At 34.7% G+C, this 21,200-nt stretch overlaps 2 protein-coding genes across 6 annotated transcripts in view; both read right to left on the bottom strand.

Annotated features, from left to right (window-relative positions):
* Positions 1-21,200, bottom strand: part of LOC101894539 (CUGBP Elav-like family member 2) — a 382,563-nt gene that overhangs the window by 87,350 nt on the left and 274,013 nt on the right. The window lies entirely within an intron of this gene.
* Positions 16,228-21,200, bottom strand: part of LOC131803452 (probable serine/threonine-protein kinase DDB_G0282963) — a 64,027-nt gene continuing 59,054 nt past the window's right edge. Inside the window, exon 3 of the mRNA XM_059124773.1 lies at positions 16,228-16,844. Coding sequence (XP_058980756.1) covers positions 16,828-16,844 — 17 coding nt within the window. The 3' untranslated portion in view covers positions 16,228-16,827. The remainder of the gene's footprint in view (positions 16,845-21,200) is intronic.

The following is a 21,200-nucleotide window of genomic DNA, read 5'->3' as shown; positions in this document are numbered from 1 at the left end:
AGAGTTCTCGTGCGCACCAGCCAGACCGACAGATTTACCGACGGACATCGCTAGATCGACTCCAAATGTCCTGAAACGGATCTGGCCCAAAGAGACCTAGGGTCTAAAATTGTTATTTCGATGAGACACGTTTTGCCATACCAAATCCTCTAACCAAATGGCTGAAGGTATAAAAATGTTAGATTTCCAGAGTTGTTTCTCTCATTGTAAGGACACAAAAGGACATAAAAAAGACCTTCAACACTATTATTGGTGTTTTAGTTCTTGGAATAATATTACTTAAAGACGCAACGATTTTTTTCGAATTTTTGTCATTGAAAAAAGATTCTTTAAATGTCTACATTTAATTTTTCTTTTGTCCTCGAAAAAAATATTCTTTAGAAAATTCTGTGATAATTGAAAAAATATTTATTTGAAAATTTCCTTTTTATTCCGTTACTGTCCTTGGAAAAATAAAATCTTAAAAAATGTTTATTGATCACTTGGTCCTTGAAGAAAATTCCGATCTTTTAGTCTTTAAAAAAATATTTAAGTCCGGAAAACAAAGTATGACATCTTTCCTAGTGCGCCTATAGTAGGGTGCCCTAAAAAATAAATTGCTGCTATAGCAATTCTTGAACTCCCTTGTTTACGACAAAGAATTCAGAGTGACAATATAATATTTTACTTCTCCATCAGTTTCAGTTTTTTTCTCATAAAAGTCACCGAACAAGAAATTTGCAAGTTGCAGTTTTTTTTTTGTGTTTTCTCCTACGATTTTTGTTTTATTTTCTTACTGGAAAAAAATCTCAATTTTCTTGTTCATGAATTCCGAACAATATGTTATGTAGTACATTTAATTAGCTCAATTTATGCAATAAAAGTTAAATTTTTCATTTCATCTCTTGTAAAATAGAAAGAAAGAAAAAAGAACAAAATGTACAAGACAATTTCTGTCTATTTTAATGAAAGAAGAAAATGGGGGAAGGAGAAAAAAAAATAACTGAAAAAATTCTTTACTTGATTTTTGCATAAACTGCTGCATAGGTCACAGGACTACGTAGGATGCAAATAATTGTATTTATGGGTGAAGACAGGTTCCAGAGTAGAAGCAGCAGCAGCTGCTGCATTGTTGAAATGTAATAATAATTCATTAATTCATGAGTGTGTGTCCTTGCGGAATGGGGAGAGAATATGAGTTTAATTGAAGAATTATGTAAATCATTAACCTTTTCGGATTTGAAAAATGCAGAAAATGAAAAAATATTCTTCAAAACCTATATTTATTGGCCTATTGGTCCTTGGAAAAATATTCTTTAAAAATCCACGTTTATTTAAGGACCAATAAACGGTCTATTGATCCTTAGAAAAATATTCTTTAACAATCCACGTTTATTAGTCCTTTATTGGTCTATTGGTCCTTGGAAAAAAATCCAGATTTATTGGCCCTTTATTTGTCTATTGGTCTTTGGAAAATTTTGCTCGATTTTTGGTCCTTGAAAAAATATTTTTTAAACATCCATGTTTCGTGGTGTTTGAAAAATATTTTTTAAGAATCCACGTTTTTTCTTTAAAAATCCACGTTTATTGGTCCTCCGAAAAAAATATTCTTTAAAAATTGGAGGTTCTTGAAAAAATAATCTTTAAAAAATCCACGTTTATTGGAGGTCCTTAAAAAATATTCTTTAAAAATCCACGTTTATTGGAGGTCCTTGGAAAAATATTCTTTAAAAATCCACGCTTATTGGTCTATTGGTCCTTGGAAAAATTTTCTTAAAAAATCCACATTTATTGGAGGTCCTTGGAAAAATATTCTTTAAAACTCCACGTTTATTGGTCCTTGAAAAAATATTCTTTAAAACTCCACGTTTATTGGTCCTTGAAAAAATATTCTTTAAAAATCCACGTTTATTGGTTTTTGAAAAAAATATTCTTTAAAAATCCACGTTTATTGGTCTATCGGTCCTTGGAAAAATATTCTTTAAAAATCCACGTTTATTGGAGGTCCTTGAAAAAATATTCTTTAAAAATCCACGTTTATTGGAGGTCGTTGGAAAAATATTATTTAAAAATCCACGTTTATTGGAGGTCGTTGGAAAAATATTCTTTAAAAATCCACGTTTATTGGAGGTCGTTGGAAAAATATTCTTTAAAAATCCACGTTTATTGGAGGTCGTTGGAAAAATATTCTTTAAAAATCCACGTTTATTGGAGGTCGTTGGAAAAATATTCTTTAAAAATCCACGTTTATTGGAGGTCGTTGGAAAAATATTCTTTAAAAATCCACGTTTATTGGATGTCGTTGGAAAAATATTCTTTAAAAATCCACGTTTATTGGAGGTCGTTGGAAAAATATTCTTTAAAAATCCACGTTTATTGGAGGTCGTTGGAAAAATATTCTTTAAAAATCCACGTTTATTGGAGGTCGTTGGAAAAATATTCTTTAAAAATCCACGTTTATTGGAGGTCGTTGGAAAAATATTCTTTAAAAATCCACGTTTATTGGAGGTCGTTGGAAAAATATTCTTTAAAAATCCACGTTTATTGGAGGTCGTTGGAAAAATATTCTTTAAAAATCCACGTTTATTGGAGGTCGTTGGAAAAATATTCTTTAAAAATCCACGTTTATTGGAGGTCGTTGGAAAAATATTCTTTAAAAATCCACGTTTATTGGAGGTCGTTAGAAAAATATTCTTTAAAAATCCACGTTTATTGGAGGTCGTTGGAAAAATATTCTTTAAAAATCCACGTTTATTGGAGGTGGTTGGAAAAATATTCTTTAAAAATCCACGTTTATTGGATTTCGTTGGAAAAATATTCTTTAAAATCCACGTTTATTGGAGGTCGTTGGAAAAATATTCTTTAAAAATCCACGTTTATTGGTCTATCGGTCCTTGGAAAAATATTCTATAAAAATCCACGTTTATTGGTCTATCGGTCCTTGGAAAAATATTCTTTAAAAATCCACGTTTATTGGTCTATCGGTCCTTAGAAAAATATTCTTTAAAATCCACGTTTATTGGTCTATCGGTCCTTAGAAAAATATTCTTTAAAAATCCACGTTTATTGGAGGTCCTTGGAAAAATATTCTTTAAAAATCCACGATTATTGGAGGTCCTTGGAAAAATATTCTTTAAAAATCCACGTTTATTGGAGGTCGTTGGAAAAATATTCTTTAAAAATCCACGTTTATTGGAGGTCGTTGGAAAAATATTCTTTAAAAATCCACGTTTATTGGAGGTCGTTGGAAAAATATTCTTTAAAAATCCACGTTTATTGGAGGTCGTTGGAAAAATATTCTTTAAAAATCCACGTTTATTGGAGGTCGTTGGAAAAATATTCTTTAAAAATCCACGTTTATTGGAGGTCGTTGGAAAAATATTCTTTAAAAATCCACGTTTATTGGAGGTCGTTGGAAAAATATTCTTTAAAAATCCACGTTTATTGGAGGTCGTTGGAAAAATATTCTTTAAAAATCCACGTTTATTGGAGGTCGTTGGAAAAATATTCTTTAAAAATCCACGTTTATTGGATGTCGTTGGAAAAATATTCTTTAAAAATCCACGTTTATTGGAGGTCGTTGGAAAAATATTCTTTAAAAATCCACGTTTATTGGAGGTCGTTGGAAAAATATTCTTTAAAAATCCACGTTTATTGGAGGTCGTTGGAAAAATATTCTTTAAAAATCCACGTTTATTGGAGGTCGTTGGAAAAATATTCTTTAAAAATCCACGTTTATTGGAGGTCGTTGGAAAAATATTCTTTAAAAATCCACGTTTATTGGAGGTCGTTAGAAAAATATTCTTTAAAAATCCACGTTTATTGGAGGTCGTTGGAAAAATATTCTTTAAAAATCCACGTTTATTGGAGGTGGTTGGAAAAATATTCTTCAAAAATCCACGTTTATTGGATTTCGTTGGAAAAATATTCTTTAAAATCCACGTTTATTGGAGGTCGTTGGAAAAATATTCTTTAAAAATCCACGTTTATTGGTCTATCGGTCCTTGGAAAAATATTCTTTAAAAATCCACGTTTATTGGTCTATCGGTCCTTGGAAAAATATTCTTTAAAATCCACGTTTATTGGTCTATCGGTCCTTGGAAAAATATTCTTTAAAATCCACGTTTATTGGTCTATCGGTCCTTGGAAAAATATTCTTTAAAAATCCACGTTTATTGGAGGTCCTTGGAAAAATATTATTTAAAAATCCACGTTTATTGGAGGTCCTTGGAAAAATATTCTTTAAAAATCCACGTTTATTGGAGGTCCTTGGAAAAATATTCTTTAAAAATCCACGTTTATTGGAGGTCCTTGGAAAAATATTCTTTAAAAATCCACGTTTATTGGAGGTCTTTGGAAAAATATTCTTTAAAAATCCACATTTATTGGAGGTCCTTAGAAAAATATTCTTTAAAAATCCACGTTTATTGGTCTATCGGTCCTTGGAAAAATATTCTTTAAAAATCCAAGTTTATTGGTCTATCGGTCCTTGGAAAAATATTCTTTAAAAACCCTGATTGATTCTTGAAAAATATTCTTTAAAAATCCACATTTATTGGTCTGTTGGACTTCTTCGTCTCAAAAAATTCCATAATTGTCCCTTTGAATCCTTTTTAATCCTTTTCCCACACACAACTCACTTTCTTTCGAACTTCGCTCATTAGTCCGCTAATTGATCATTTTCTTTCGAAAACATACACCCACACCCACCCACGTTGCCTTGAGGGTCCTTTATCCTTTACGTGGACTTCGTCAAAATTACAACTACTTATGTACCTGCAAACGTGCAACTTGTTTTAATATATCATTTCAATGAATGCAAATAAAATTTGTTAAGAAGTACCACAAAAAAGGAGGAGACATCCTCCAACGGTCTCATTATAAAAATTGAAATGCCAAAAAGCCAACTGAAAATATGAGTAGTAGGGAAGGGTGGCGAAAAAACAGAGGAGTACCATGAAAATACCCAAGGATTATTATGTTTCCGCCTGGGCTATTTGTATTATTAACAGGCGGATTTTTTTTTGGTTGGTCCTGCTGCTGCATTTACCTACAGTTTTATCCTTCCAAATAATGGCATGTACATGTATGAGTGTGTGTGTGTGTGAGCAATTATATTTAATTTGTCACTTTTTATGCAGTTCTCATAGAGAATGAAAACGGAGAGAAAAAAGAGAAAACAGAGCATAAAAACCATATTTTCCGGAACAAGAACTCCTCTTCGCCCGCACCTACTCCAGCTCTCAGATGGGGTAGCAAATAAAATGACATCTCCAAAATGTATTTTTTATAGTTACTCAGGCTCTTGTCAAACATTCCCTATTTAATATCACCCATCCGCCACCATGTTTGCCATTCAAAATTAAGCCAACAAAAAATGTGCACAAGTATGAATTTCCCAGCGACCTGCTGTGGATGATGAGAAAGAGCGGAGAGGCTGGTAGTGATGATAATATGAAATTCGTCATAACATTCTATGTGACAAGCATTAACATTGTATGTTTTAGTTCTATATGTGCATGGATGGATAAATATACAATATTCGTTTTCGTTTATTTTTTAAGTCCACACAAATTGTTCTTTTATGGGTTTTTTTGGGAGGGGATAAATTTGTAGTTTTGTCACGCTTCAGCCAACTGCATATGTATGTGCTTTTTTGTGGGTTTATCTAATATTTGCATTTATTTTTGTGTTATTTAAAAAAAAATTCTTATATAAAAATTAAGTTAATGGTATAACAAGAAAGGATTTGGGGGGAAGTTTTAAAATAAATTACGGCCAAAAGTAGGAATTATTGGGATTAGTGGGGTAAACAAATTAAAAATAAATATTCTTTAAAAAACCGAGTTAATTGGTCCTTTATTGGTCTATTGGTCCTTGGAAAAATATTCTTTAAAAATCCACGTTTGTTGGTCTATTGGTCCTTGGAAAAATATTCTTTAAAAATCCATGTTTATTGGTCCTTGGAAAAATATTCTTTAAAAATCCACGTTTATTGGTCTTTTGATCCTTGAAAAAATATTCTTTAAAAATCCAGGTTTATTGGTCTTTTGATCCATAAAAAAATATTCTTTAAAAATCCAGGTTTATTGGTCTTTTGATCCTTGAAAAACTATTCTTTAAAAATCCATGTTTATTGGTCTTTTGATCTTTGAAAAAATATTCTTTAAAAATCCACGTTTATTAGTCCTGTTAGTCCTTGAAAAATATTCTTTAAAAATTCACGTTTATTAGTCCTGTTAGTCCTTGAACAATATTCTTTAAAAATCCACGTTTATTGGCCCGTTAGTCCTTCAAAAAAAAAAATATTCTTTAAAATTTCAGGTTCATTGGTCTTTTGATCCTTGGAAAAATATTTTTTAAAAATCCAGGTTCATTGGTCTTTTGATCCTTGAAAAAATACTCTTTAAAAATCCAGGTTCATTGGTCCTGTTAGCCCTTAAAAAAATATTCTTTAAAAATTCAGGTTCATTGGCCTATTGGTCCTCCGAAAAAATATCCTTAAAAATTCCAATATTTGCTTTTAGTTTTGCGTTATTTAAAAAATATCATATAAAAATTGAGTTAATAATATAACAAAAAAAGATTTGCAGGGGGAGATTTTAAAATAAATTATGGCCAAAAGTAGGAATTATTGGGATTAGTGGGGTAAACTGGAAAAACGGAAATTACCACCACAAGTGATGGGGAAAATCTTCGATACGGGAGTGAAAACATTTTTGGTCTTATAACGCGTTCCGGCCTCAGAATCAAAATAATATTTGACTGGTTTACAGCATAAAAAAGGATATTGGCCAACCTTTTCGTATGACGGAACCCCCGACAATTTAAGCATTTTGACGACTTTGGACACATTTATCAATGGAATTGCCTCGTATTTGGTATTTGAAGGTTGTTTCAGATTTCTAACCCAAACAGCTACTGTAGGTCCACATTGGGGTATATCTCCCATTCTGATGGCTTTCCCCAATTTTATATCAACGGAATTGTTTGACATTTTGCATTTGAAGTTTCTAATGGGTGTCTGACTGCCATTCAAACCAAGTTAAAAAGTATCAGCTGGTTTTGCCGACAGATGTACAGGGTGAGATGAAAAAAAACTGCAACCAACTTCAGACTGCTGTCATATCTAAGCCACTCTTCCGACAGCTGGTAAAATTATTCCAGTGACAGCTCATTATATTGTTTACAGGCGTGAGAAAGCATTTTGGTGAGAATTTTCCCGAAAAAAAGTTATTCGTGATGGAATTCAAGCGTGATAGTATGATTTCTTTATATTTGGCTGGAAAACCACAAGTGGTTATCGTTACAGCACTCAAGCATTTAAATGTGAATAAATCTTTTGTGTCTCGTACCATCGCTCGTTACCTTGTGATACTGGTAGCGTAGCCCGACGCCCAGATAGTGGACGGAAGAAAACAGCAAAATCAGCAGAAATGGTTCGAAAAGTAAAGAAGCGACTGGATCAAAATCCGCGTCGCAGTGGCCGAAAAACGGCTCGTGAGCTGAACATATCGCAATATTTCATTCGGCAAATATTGAAAAATTAGCTCGGGGTAAAGCCATTGAAATTCCAAAAAGTGCAAGAACTTACACCGCAACAGAAAGAAAAAACAGACTCAAAAGAGCTAAAGAGTTGCTTCGCTTGGCCGAAAGTGGTTAACTGCCGAATTTGGTTTTCTCCGTCTCCGATGAGAAAACATTCGTTGTTCTGCAGTTTGTAAACAAACAAAATGATCGTGTTTACTTGCCAAAGAGGTGCACCTTTGGTTGGCCACCAGAACTCAAGAGCCGGCCATGGTGATGGTGTGGGCCGCCATAACAGCCGATGGTAGATCTCCACTCGTATTAATCGACCGCGGCATCAGAATAAATGCCGAATATTATCGCGAAAATATTCTGGAAGGTGTATTAAAGCCTTGGGCACGCAAACATTTTGGCCGCAAACCTTGGACATTCCAACGGGACTCAGTACCGTTGCACTTAGCACGCGTCACCCAAGAATGGTTACAAAATGAGGTTCCTCGCTTCTTTCCAGCGCACAATGGCCACCAAAATCTCCGGATACCAAACCGTTGGACTATTTTGGAAAGCAAGGTTGGCACTAAAAGATGCCAAAGTGTCGATTACCTCAAGCAAGCGCTACGCCGGGAATGGACAACATTCGGGCAGCGTGAGACGGTTTCATTCGCCCTTTTGAAGGTCATAATTCATGGCAAAGGTGACCAATTCGAACAAATCTAAACTTATTCTTAATTTTGATGCTATTTCCGACATTTTTGGCTTCCATTCAATGAAATTAAAGAAAGTAACAATTATGGCGTTTGACTTTGTTGCAGTTTTTTTTATCTCACCCTGGAGTTATATCCAAATCAGAACACATCTTGGCAAAATTATAGTCACTTATTTTTGAGCTGTATCTGGTAGCAAAAATCATTTTTGTGCAGTGCATATCACGCATGTGAGGGACTTTAGCTTCAAATCGGATGCTACATATATGGGAGCTATAGCAGTATCCGAACCGATTTTCCCCAATTTTATTGTTCTTCCTTCTAGACTGAATTTGATTGGATGTGCCGAAATTCAGGTAATTTGGACTGATATTGGCCATTTGGTGCACAATCAACCCGAAATCGGTTGAAAATATATGTTATATCTAAATTTAAACCGATTGTCACCAATTTCTTTAGGGTTCGTCCTTGGGCAAAGCAAATCTTGTTATATAAATCTTGGGTAATAAATGCGATGTGCATTTTGTACACATAAATACATCGACGGTCCATGGCGAATGGACTGACATGCACAAATCGACTCAGAAAGAGATTCTATGAAGATCCTCAAAAGTAATGATGGATCTATCTCGCTTCCTTCTCCATATTACAAACCAATGGACGAAGACATTATACCCTTACCACTAAAAAAATCGGTCACATATATCGGTCGACTTTTTCGTATACCCCTCATTTTGGAATAAATCTCAATATGTATTTGTTAACTTATAAATAGTTCATATACCCAGTAAGTATAACTCCTCTTTGCTATTTTTTCTATATAGCTCCACATTTTGATGCAGTCCATATGCCGGTATATATGGACTACTTCTGAGCCCATGGGACGCTTGGATTCGGTATAACAGAACTTAGCAAATAACACTTCATACCCGTTCTTTCCAATAAATATTTCAAAAGAGAAACAAGTAAAAAAGCTGTAAGTTCGGCCTAGCAGAACTTTGAATACCCTCCAACGTTTTGAACGAGTTTCGCAATTTTGAAAAAAATAAAATCTGTTAAAATCTTAAAAATACCAAATGTAGCCGTTATTTTAGGGTCTATGCGATAACGTGGACCTCCATAGGCAACTTTTGTCATAAGTCATTATAATATTCAAATGAGAAACTTGACAAAAAAAAGTGAATAATGTAGCTCATACCGAATATATGGAGGAACCATTATATGGGGGCTATACCAAAACATGGACCTGCACAGACAAATTTCTGTCATAGGCTGTAGTATCCATTACGAATTTCAAATACCAAATATGAAATAATTCCGGTAAATAATGTCGCTAAAATCATCAGAATACCGAATATCGGGAGTTACCGCTATATGGCCCATTTTGACTTGATTTGATTGATTTCCACAGACGGACAGACTGACGGACATCGCTAAATCTACATAGAATTTTATGCTGATCAAGAATATATGTACTTTGTGGGGTCTAAAATGTATGTTTCGAGGAGCTACAATCGAAATGAAAAACTTAATATGCCCTCCATACTATGGTGAAGGGTATAAAAGTACTTAAACCATAAACAAATGTATCCCCCAGCCATTGGCTGGCAACTTCATAAAGCTAAACTTAATATAATGGCCATAAAAGATAATGACATTTGATTAGAGCTCCAATGAAAAACTCAAAAGGGTACAATATGCCATCGAAACATACGCTATTGCCATTATTATGCCCTGGAATGCATGTAAAACAGTATGCAAATATTCACACATACACACACATGTATATACAGCATTTTTATGTGCACATACATGTATACACCTCAAAAAATGACCAACCATGGATGAGACATAGTCCAATCATTTCCATTTGCCTCATTGAAAAAGCATGTCAAAGTATTTGTATCTTTAAAAGTGGCAAAGAAGATTTTCTTCTTTTAGAAAATATTTTTCTCCTTCTGTATTTTTTCTTTTGCTGATTTTTTTTTCATTTTCTGTTCTTTGTATGAAGCTCATTTTTTCTACGGTGGCGAGACATCAACGACGTGTATCGTAATATTTTCTTCGTTCGTCCGTCCATTCGACTGTTCGAACATTCCTTGGCCCATTTGTGCCACACTACTCACCACATGAATGAACTTTAAATGGCGCCAATTTTCTAGGGAATTCAAAAGAATTGCAAGAAGTAGAAATAAAAAATGTCGAATCGAAAGAAAAATAAAAACATATTGACCACGTTTAGCTACTGTCAAGTGGCCAAAATAAAGATGGCACGTACAATACGTTTAACAGTTGCTTCGTTTGAATATACAAATGTTTTGAGAAGAGGGAGAGAGAGTTGATAATGGTCGGGTTTTTATTATTATTATTTTTTTTAATATATTCATGACATTGTTGGGGAGACCAAATTTTGGACATTTATTTCAAAATCTTTTATATAATGGCTATCTTTATAAACTTTTAATTTCCAATGTAGTCATATCTATCTATCTATCTTTCTATCTACTGACTGACGTCTGACTTACTATTCATGAATCCCCAGACGAAACGGCTGAAGGTAGAATCTTGATAATTTGGGTAAAATTCGATTCGTACTAGAAAGGTACGAAAAGTATTAAAAGTACCAAATATTTTACTCTTTTCATTTGAGGAAGAGCTACAAGTCTTAAATTTGAAATGAGGGTCATTGATGAAATGTTTGATAGATGTACCAACGGAGTTTTGGAAATTCGCACTATAAATGTACGAAAAGTACTAAAATGTACTAATTTTTACCATTTTGTCTCATGCAAACGGTTAGAGCTTAAAACTTGAAATTTGGAGTGAGAATCGTGGTTGAGGAATAGGGTCGATATAAGGAGGTAGTTTTGAAAGTGTGTACTCATGTATACGAAAAGTACTAAACGATACCAAATTTAGTACAATTTGAATTTGGAGGAACGAATGGAGCTGAAAGGATTTTGGAAGTAGTAGATCTAGAACTCTTAAATTTGGAATCAGGGTCACCGATAAACCGATATAGATAAACCAAAGTTTTTTTTTTGAAAATTCGTACTATAAGTGTTGGGAAAATACTACATTTGGTACCATTTCGTATCATGTAAGGGGTTTGAGCTTAAAAAATTGAAATTCGGAATGGGAATCAAGATTGAGAAGTAGTAAGTATGTTAGGAGGTGGTTTTGGAAGTGTGTACTCATGTATACCAGAAGTACTAAACGGTACTAAAATTAGTACAATTTGAATTTGGGGGAACCGATAGAGCAAGAATCCTGAAAGGATTCTGGAAGAAGTAGTGCTAGAACTCTTAAATTTGGAATGAGTGTCACCGATGGAGGGTATGATAGATGAACCAAAGGGGTTTATGAAAATTTGCACTATAAGTGTAGGAAAAGTACTAAAATGTACTACATTTGGTACCATTCGTAGCATGTCAACTTTTAAAGCTAAAATCTTGAATTTCGGAATGGGAATCAAGGTTTAGGAGTGGAGTCGATGTGAGTAGGTAGTTTTGAAAATGTGTACTCATGTATACGAAAAGTACTAAACGGTATTAAATTTAGTACAATTTGAATTTGGAGGAACGGATGAAGCGGGAATCCTGAAAGGATTCTGGAAGCGGTAGAGCTAGAAGTCGTAAATGTGGAATGACTGATGGAGTGTATGATAGACGTACTAAAGGATCTTTGGAAGGGTGCATTATAGATGCACGAAAATTAATAAAATGTACTAATTTTGGTACCATTTCGTGTCATGTAAACGGTTAGAGCTTAAAACTTGAATTCCGGAATGGGAATCAAGGTTTAGGAGTACAGTCGATGTGAGTAGGTAGTTTTGAAAATGTGTACCCATGTATACGAGAAGTACTAAACGGTATTAAATTTAGTACAATTTGAATTTGGAGGTACGGAATCCTGGAATCCAGAAATTTGAAACTAACATTACTGGCGGAGTGTATGATTGGGATGCGGGGAAGTTTTCGAAATTTGTACTTATGTGCACGAAAAGTACTAAATGGTACTAAATTTGATGAAATTTAGTATTGGGAGAACCGATATAGCTGGAATTTTGAAATTTGGAAACAAGATAACTATTCTTCTAAGACTGAGGAAGACTTTGGAAATTCGTACTTATGTGTACTAAATGGTGTACTAAATTTGGTACAATTTAAATTTTGGTTGAACCGATAGAGGTGGAATTCTGAAATTTAGAAATAAGATTACCGTTGCACTCTAGGACTGAAGAATGTAGGTAGTTTTGGAAATTTGTACTTTTGTGTACTAAATGGTACTAAATTCGATAAATGTTTAATTTTGGGTGAACCGGTAGAGTTGGAATCCTGAAATTTTAATATAAAATTTCTATTGGACTGTATGATGCAGGTATTTATGAAAATTTGTACTTAAGTGTACTAAATGGTACTAAAATTTGGTACAATTTAAATTTTGAGTGAACCGGTGGAGTTGGAACACTGAAATTTGTAAATAAGATTTCTCTTCGGCTGTAGGTAGCTATGGAAAATTGTACTCAAGTGTACTAAATGGTACTAAATTTGGTAAAATTAAAATTTTAGGTGAGCCGGTAGAGTTGGAATCCTGAAATTTGAAAATATGATTTTTATTGGACGTTTCATGCAGGTATTTATGGAAATTTGTACTTAAGTTTACAAAATGGTACTAAATTTGGTACAATTTTGATTTGGGTGCACCAATAGAACTGGTATCCTGAAAATTGGAAAGACGATTACTGCCGGTGTGTAAGATTGGGATATGTAGGTTGTTTTGGAAATTTATACTTATATGTACTCATAAGAACTAAATAAAGTACAATTTGTATTTGGGCGTACCAGCAGCGGTGAAATCCTGGTATTGGGATTACCGTGAATTTGGGTATTTAGAATTTGGGTATTTAGGGAGCTTTGAAAATTCGAACTGATGTGTACTAAATGGTACAAAATTTGATACAAATTGGAATTGTGATGAACCAATGGAGCTGGAATTCGGAAATTTGGAATGAGTGTCACTGATGGAGTGCAGGATAGATGCACCAAAGGGTTATTGAAAATTTTAACTTTAAATTTAGTAAATTTTCTAAAATGTTACCAAGCTTTTAAAATGGTACCATTTGGTATTAGGTGAAGGGTTAAAGCTAAAAATGTAAAGTAAGTTTGATATGTGAAGGTGGTTTTGGAAATGTGTACTGAGTGTGCCAACTGTACTAAATAGTACCAAGTATGCAACAGTTTGGTTTAGGGTTAAGGGATGAAGCTTAAGATTTAAAATGTTGTTTTTGGCTCCCTGTTGGGGGTAGGCTTCTGACGAAGAGGTGGTTTTGAAAATACGCTCCTCGTGAGCTTGAAAAGTACTAAATAGTACTAAATTTTTTGTTCAATTTAGTTCTGGGTGCACAGATAGTTCTCTAAATCTGAAATTTGGTATCAGGCTTGCTGCTCATGTATTGCCTGGACCTATGGAGATGGTTTCTGATATGTCTACTATAATAGTACGAAAAGTACCAAATGGTACTAATTTTGTATTTGGTGAAGGGACAGAGATAAAATTCTGAAATTTGATAGTTAGATTACTGATTGTGTCCGTGTTTGAAATTTGGGTGTGGTTCGGAAATTCGTCCTATATTTGTACGAAAAGTACTAAATGGTACTAAATTTGGTATTGGGTGAAGGGATAGGTCTGGAAACTACAAATTTGGTATTTATACCTCCGTTATGGGATATGGTGGTGATTTTGGAAAGTGTGCGAACTGTACTATATGGTACTAAATTAAGAAAAGTTTGGTTCAGGGTGAACGAATGAAGCTAAGATTTTGAAATTTTGTATTGTAGTCCCTGTTGGTGGTAGGTTTGCAATGAAGAGGTGATTTTGGAAATTCGTACTCGTACGAAAAGTTCGGAAATGTATACTATAATTGTATGAAATGTACTAAATTGTACTAAATTTGGTATGAGGTGGTGGGATCGAGATTAAATTTTGAAATTTGATATTTAAATTACTGATTGTGTCTGTGTCTGAGATTTTGTGGTGATTTGGAAATGTGTCCTATATTTGTACGAAAAGTAACAAATGGTACTAAATTCTATATTGGGTGAAGGGATAGGGCTGGAAACCTCAAATTTGATATTGAGGTCTCCGTTGGTATCTGTAATTAAGATATGAAGGTGTTTTTGGAAATGTGTGCTAGAATTGTACAAAAAGTACTAAATAGTACATTAATTTCTATTTGGGTGAAGGAATAGAGCTGAAATCTTGAAATTGGGTATGGATGTCACAGTTGGCGTCCGTGGTTGAGATATGGTTCGGAAAGTACTAAATGGTACATTATTTCGTATTAGATGACGGAATAGGGCTGAATACTGAAATTTGATATTTGGCACTATGTTGGTATCTGAAATTGAGATATGAAGGTGGCTTTGGAAACATGTACAATATTTGTTCGAAAAATACTAAATAGTACTAAATTTGGTATTGGGCAAAGAATAAGAGCTGAAATCCTGAAATTTGATTTAGATGTCACTGTTGGTAACTGTGGCTAAGATATGCATGTGTTTTTGGTAATGTACTAAGTGGTACTAAATTCGGCATTGGTTGAATGGATAGAACTGGAATCCTAGAATTTTATATTGAGGTCTCAGTTGGTATTTGGTGTTAAGATCAGGTGGTGGGTTTGAAATTACGTACTAAAATTGTTCGAAAATACTAAATTTTTACAAATTTTGAAGCAATGTTGGTGTCCATGATGGAGAGATGTAGACTTTTTTGGATATGCGTACCAAATATTTTTAAATTTGGTATTGGGTGAAGACATAGAGCTGAAGTTCTGATTTCAAAATTTTATCAAACTGAACGAATTGTACATTTCGAGTACTTTCAAGGCCTAACTCTAAACTTTGGAACAAATCTTAAATTTTAGGGGGGACTTTTTGCTGATGAAGTACCAGGCACTTGTTAATACCTATAAAAAATTAATGTGCCAAAAATTGTACTAAAATTGTTCGAAAGTACTAAATTTTACTAATTTTGGAGCAATGTTGGTGTCCAGGATGGAGAGATGTAAACGGTTTTAGATATGCGTATTAAATGTTTCTAAATTTGGTATTGGGTGAAGGCATAGAGCTGAAATTCTGATATCAAATTTTTATCAAACTGAACGAATTGTACATTTTGAGTACATTCAAGGACTAATTCGAAACTTTGGAACAAATCTTAAACTTTAAGGTGGACTTTTCGCCGATGAAGTACCAGCCACTTGTTAGTACCTATAAAAAATTAAGGTGCCAAAAATTGTTGGTTGTGACTAAATGGGTCCTCCTTTTCCTACCGGACCATTAAAGGGCAACCAATTCAGTTCCCAAATTAATTTTTAGCTTTTATAACTTCCAAACTCTGGTCACCTCGGCCACCACTGCACCATGTCAAACATCAGCGATTGCCGATACAAATTCCATAATGCAAAACATATAATGACAATCAAACAAAACGGAACAAAAAGGAAATTGAAATATCAATATGGCAGAGTACAACAATTTAGTTGAGAAACATTCACGTCCGATAATGCTTTCCACGTTTTTTCGTTTTCTATTTTTAGCAACTCCCCATGACATCCCAATTCGAGATCTCTGCAGAACGTCTAAAAAAAATAAAACACAAATGGCCAACATTTTGTAAGGACATCATCGAAATGCTACGTTCCTTGGCCTATCCTGATTCAATATTCAAGTGTTGATATTGGAACAGTTAGATAAGGCTGGCGCGAATGGTGACGATGCTGATGATGGCTGGCTGCCTGGCTATGAATGTGCCGCAATGGCTATCATCGTTCATACTACAAGTTTGGAATAGCCTAAAGGGCTAGAAGACTACCCAAAGAAGAACTTATGTTTTACTAAATGTTATTGTTGTTGCGATGATTTTTTCCTCTTTTCTTTCGGCGTCATACTCCATGCCATTGTTATTGCATAGTTTTGTCAAAAAGTTATCATTTTTTTCGTTGTCTCTTCAACTTTTGCCACCGAATGGAGAAAAATTGGAAAATGTATAGAAAATGGATTCGTTAGCCGGAGAAGCTGCCTAGAAGTGACCAAGGAAAAAAAAATAAGAATAGAAAGCAAGACATAGTTGTTGAAAAAGAAAAATTGAAAAGCCATAGCAAAAATATTGCCACGGCATCGTGCCAACTGCTAGGCAAAACTATGAAAATGAATTTCCTGTGGATGTGCTTCAATTATTTTTAAGGAGTTTGTAATCGTTCGTAAAGGAATATCTATCAGGGTTTTTTTTTTTTTTTTTGAATCAATTTGTTGTTGCAGGTCTTTTTTATTCAACTTTCATTGTTCTGTAGAGCAGTGTCATGCAGGGGAGATTCTGAAGATAAATGCAATAGGATATTTTGTCATGGTTGAAATATCATTATTTGGGTGAGAAGAACATGAGGCATTCTATATGGGAACAACACTTACTCTTCTATAGAGGGAAACCTTTATTACTCCCATATGAAATGAAATTTGACTCCCTTCCTGAGAAGATCATACTGCTTCCATTAAAGCAGACCAATTGGCTTTAAATCCAACATTAATAATTTTTATACTCACAAAAATTCCAAATATTATTTAGCATGCTTACCTGCAAAGAAAAAAAAAATCATTAAAATCAATAACAATTAATTTAATACAAAGTTCTACATATAATATCAAAAAAAAAAAAATATAAAAATGAATTTTAAAACAAGTTAAAGTGTAGCCTTTGTAGGGAGGTACCAGAAGTAGAGGGCCGATATATCCCATCTTCACAACAGATCTTGTGTTAGTAGAAATAATAGATATTGAGTTTGTAAAAATATCAGGATGTGTGAAATGTGAAGACAATCGGATTCTTATTCGGATTCTTATTATTAGGATTTGCAAAGTTGGAGCAAAATCCGATTATCATTCCTCTTTCTGTGCTGGAAATATACTTTTTTGAAAATATCGACCTTTTGCGGGTGAAGTACCAGAAGGGGTGGACCGATATTGCCCATTTCCGAACTCGCTCTAAGTTTGACAAAAATATTACGATGTACTAAGTTTAGACCACATCGAATACACCCTTCGAGAGATATTGTGCGCACCACCCAGCCAGACTGAAAGACAAATGGACGGACGGACACACATCGCTAGATCGTTATTTCGTTGAGGCACGTTTTGACCGTATCAAATACCCTCTCTAGCCATATGGCTGAGGGTATAATAATTTTAAAATTAGGATTGTCTTGCATGGGAATCCCTCAATTCTCAACAAAGTCCTCCGGGAACACTTAAGTCCGTCATTTGTAGAGGAACATTTTTTACCATGCTCTCCTCCAGAAGACCATGAGGCCTTCTAGACAAGAAGACCATGAGGTCCTCTAGATTGAAAGACAATGAAGTTTTTTAGACCAGAAGACCATGAGGTCTTCTAGACGAGAAGACCATGAGGTCTCTTACGCGAAGAAGACCTTGCGGTCTTCTAGACCAGAAGACTTCTATACTCGAAGACCATGAGGTCTTCTATACTCGAAGACCATGAGGTCTTCTATACTCGAAGACCATGAGGTCTTCTATACTAGAAGACCATGAGGTCTTCTATACTAGAAACCTATTAGAAACCCATGAGGTCTTCTATACTAGAAAACCATGAGGTCTATACCATGAGGTTCTATACGAGAAGACCTTGAGGTCTTTTTCTATACGAGAAGACCTTGAGGTCTTCTTCTATACGAGAAGACCTTGAGGTCTTCTTCTATACTAGAAGACCTTGAGGTCTTCTTCTAAACGAGAAGACCTTGAGGTCTTCTTCTAAACGAGAAGACCTTGAGGTCTTCTTCTAAACGAGAAGACCTTGAGGTCTTCTTCTAAACGAGAAGACCTTGAGGTCTTCTTCTAAACGAGAAGACCTTGAGGTCTTCTTCTAAACGAGAAGACCTTGAGGTCTTCTTCTATACGAGAAGACCTTGAGGTCTTCTTCTATACGAGAAGACCTTGAGGTCTTCTTCTTACTACAAGACCATGAGGTCTTCTATACTAGAAGACCATGAGGTCTTCTATACTAGAAGACCATGAGGTCTTCTATACTAGAAGACCATGAGGTCTTCTATACTAGAAGACCATGAGGTCTTCTATACTAGAAGACTATGAGGTCTTCTATACTAGAAGACCATGAGGTCTGCTACACTAGAAGACCATGAGGTCTTCTAGACCAGAAGACCATGAGGTCTTCTAGACCAGAAGACCATGAGGTCTTCTAGACCAGAAGACCATGAGGTCTTCTTGACCAGAAGACCATGAGGTCTTCTAGACCAGAAGATCATGAGGTCTTCTAGACCAGAAGATCATGAGGTCTTCTAGACCAGAAGAACATGAGGTTTTCTATGGAAGAAGACCATGAGGTCTTCTATACGAAGACCTTCTATACGAAGACCTTGAGGTCTTCTGTACGAAGACGAAGAATATGAGAAGACATTCTGGTCTTCTATGAGAAGACCTTCTGGTCTTCTATGAGAAGACCTTGAGGTCTTCTATGAGAAGACCTTGAGGTCTTCTATAAGAAGAACTTCTGATATTCTGTGAAGAACTTCTGTTCTTCTGTGAGAAGACCTTCTGGTATTCTGTAAGAAGATCTTCTGGTCTTCTATGAGAAGTTCGTCTGGTCTTCTATGAGAAGACCTTGTGGTCTTATATTAGAAGACCTCCTGGTCTTCTATAAGTCGTTCTGGTCTTCTATGAGAAGACCTCCTGGTCTTCTAGAGAAAACCTACTGGTCTACTATGAGAAGACCTCCTGGTCTTCTATGAGAAGATCCTCCGCTCTTCTATGAGAAGACCCTCCGCTCTTCTATGAGAAGACCCTCCGCTCTTCTATGAGAAGACCCTCCGGTCTTCTATGAGAAGACCTCCTGATCTTCTTTGAGAAGATCTTCAGGTCTTTTATGAGAAAACCCTCCGGTCTTCTATGAGAAGACCTCCTGATCTTCTTTGAGAAGATCTTCAGGTCTTTTATGAGAAAACTTTCTGGTCTTCTATGAGAAGACTTTCTGGTCTTCTATGTGAAGACCTTCTTGTCTTCTATGAGAAGACCTGGTCTTCTATAGTAGATCGTTTGGTCTTCTGCAGGAAGACTCCTTAAGTTCTGGAAGACCTTAAGTTCGTCTGTAAGAAGAAAAACCTTCTGGTCCGTACAAAAAGCCTTCTTGCCTTCTGGGCTAGAGGAGCATTTGGACAAGAATGTCGTTTGATCTTTATACCGGCAGGTCTTTCTGTCCCCTACACAAGAAGTCCTTCTGATTTTCAACACAAAAAGACCTGGTCTGGTCTTCGATTATAAAATCTTCATGTGTTTTGGTTTGGTCATTTGGGATCCGCTTCTCTTTTTGGAGATATGTTTACTTTTACATACATGTATTACACAGGGTACTTATAGCATTCCTCTTTGCCGAAATTCGAGAGCAATTCATCAAATTGTTTTTCTCTACGTATTTTTCCTCCACGATGTGCACTTCAATTACCATATGACCCTTTCAGATAAGGAAAATTCATTCAAACATGAAAAAAATATTCAAGCGATTTCATGACTTCATGGTTACCATAGAGTTCCATACACCGAACAACTGCAGCAAGGGGTTAATTTTATTTTAATTAAAATTATTTAATTAAATTATTATTAATTTATGAAGATCTTTAAGAATAATCCCCCTTTTAAATTGAATACAAATTGAAATGAAATAAATCTCCCTTTGAAATATTAATTTCTTTTTTCTTTCTTTCTTTTTTTCTCCTAATTTCCCTACAGCATTTTTGTTTGACACCTAAGTGTTGTGCTTGGGCAAAAGTGTTCAACTCGAATACTTGGCAAAAATACTTATGGCATACTTTTGGGACAGCAAATGAATGACAGAAATTACATCAAGAAGCAGTAGCTGAAGAAGAAAAAGAAGTAGACGAGGACATACTTGTGGTATTCTAAACTCATCCCGTTTTTGCTTCTTCTTCGTCTTGGTTCAGTTCTTGGTCATTCATTGCTGTCATTTAAAACTGTCACCTTCACTGGATATTATAAACAATTGTAAACAAATGAAATAATTCTTGAGAAAATAAACCACAGCTTTGCATTGAAGTGAAGTCGTCAGGAAAAGCAAAAAAAAAAAAAAAAGGAAGAAAGAAAGCAACAACAAGGTTGTGGAAAGGAATTCTCCCTCTCTCTCTCTCTCTCCCTCGCTGTATTTTAATGCATTTATGTAATTTGTTGTACTTGAAAAGCCCAAGAGCAGTTACAGCTGGAATTACAACAAAGGCAACAAGAAAGCCAACAGGCAAATAAAACATTTTTAACAAATACTTTTCCAGGCATCAGAGATGCCAGTAAGAAAACCAAAAAAATAAACAGAAGCAGAAAAATACAAAGTGCTTATCAAGTACTTGGTTAAAACTTCAGCTTCAAGTTTGAAGTTAAGTTTGGAAGGGAGAGCAAAACAACGACGATAACGACGAACTGCAACTAAAGTCACAGCAACAACCACGTTGATAATGTTCCTGCTGCTGTTGATGTTGATGCTTAACTCTAAACTGTAAACGTAAAGTACTTCACGTTTCTGGTCAGACCAAGAAAGGCATACTTCATTTAACTCCACTTGAATGTTTGGTCAGTAAAAGAAAACATGGAAAATGGTTAGAGAAAAAAGGCAAAAACAACGGCAATCTTAACAAATGTGAAAAATTCTCAAAAAAAAAGAACATTTGCAAGGGAGCAAACAACGATAAGAAATGTAAAAATCTTTGCCAGTTGTTAAAGGGGCAAAAAGCGAAAATGAAAAATTTATTGGAATATATTTTTTAGCATTTTCATTATTCCAAAAATTTGTGGCATGAAAAATTTAAAGGAAATTTCAAGAAATGTATTTTAAATTTTTAGGAAAGCACTTTTAGTATTTGTGAGGATACAATTTTTAAGGGCTATATTATACAGGACA

The sequence above is a fragment of the Musca domestica genome, unplaced genomic scaffold, assembly GCF_030504385.1.
Source record: "Musca domestica strain aabys unplaced genomic scaffold, Musca_domestica.polishedcontigs.V.1.1 3, whole genome shotgun sequence".
NCBI classification, from domain to species: domain Eukaryota; kingdom Metazoa; phylum Arthropoda; class Insecta; order Diptera; family Muscidae; genus Musca; species Musca domestica.
Note: the sequence above shows the minus strand (reverse complement) of the source record. Positions and strands in the feature narration are given on the sequence as shown.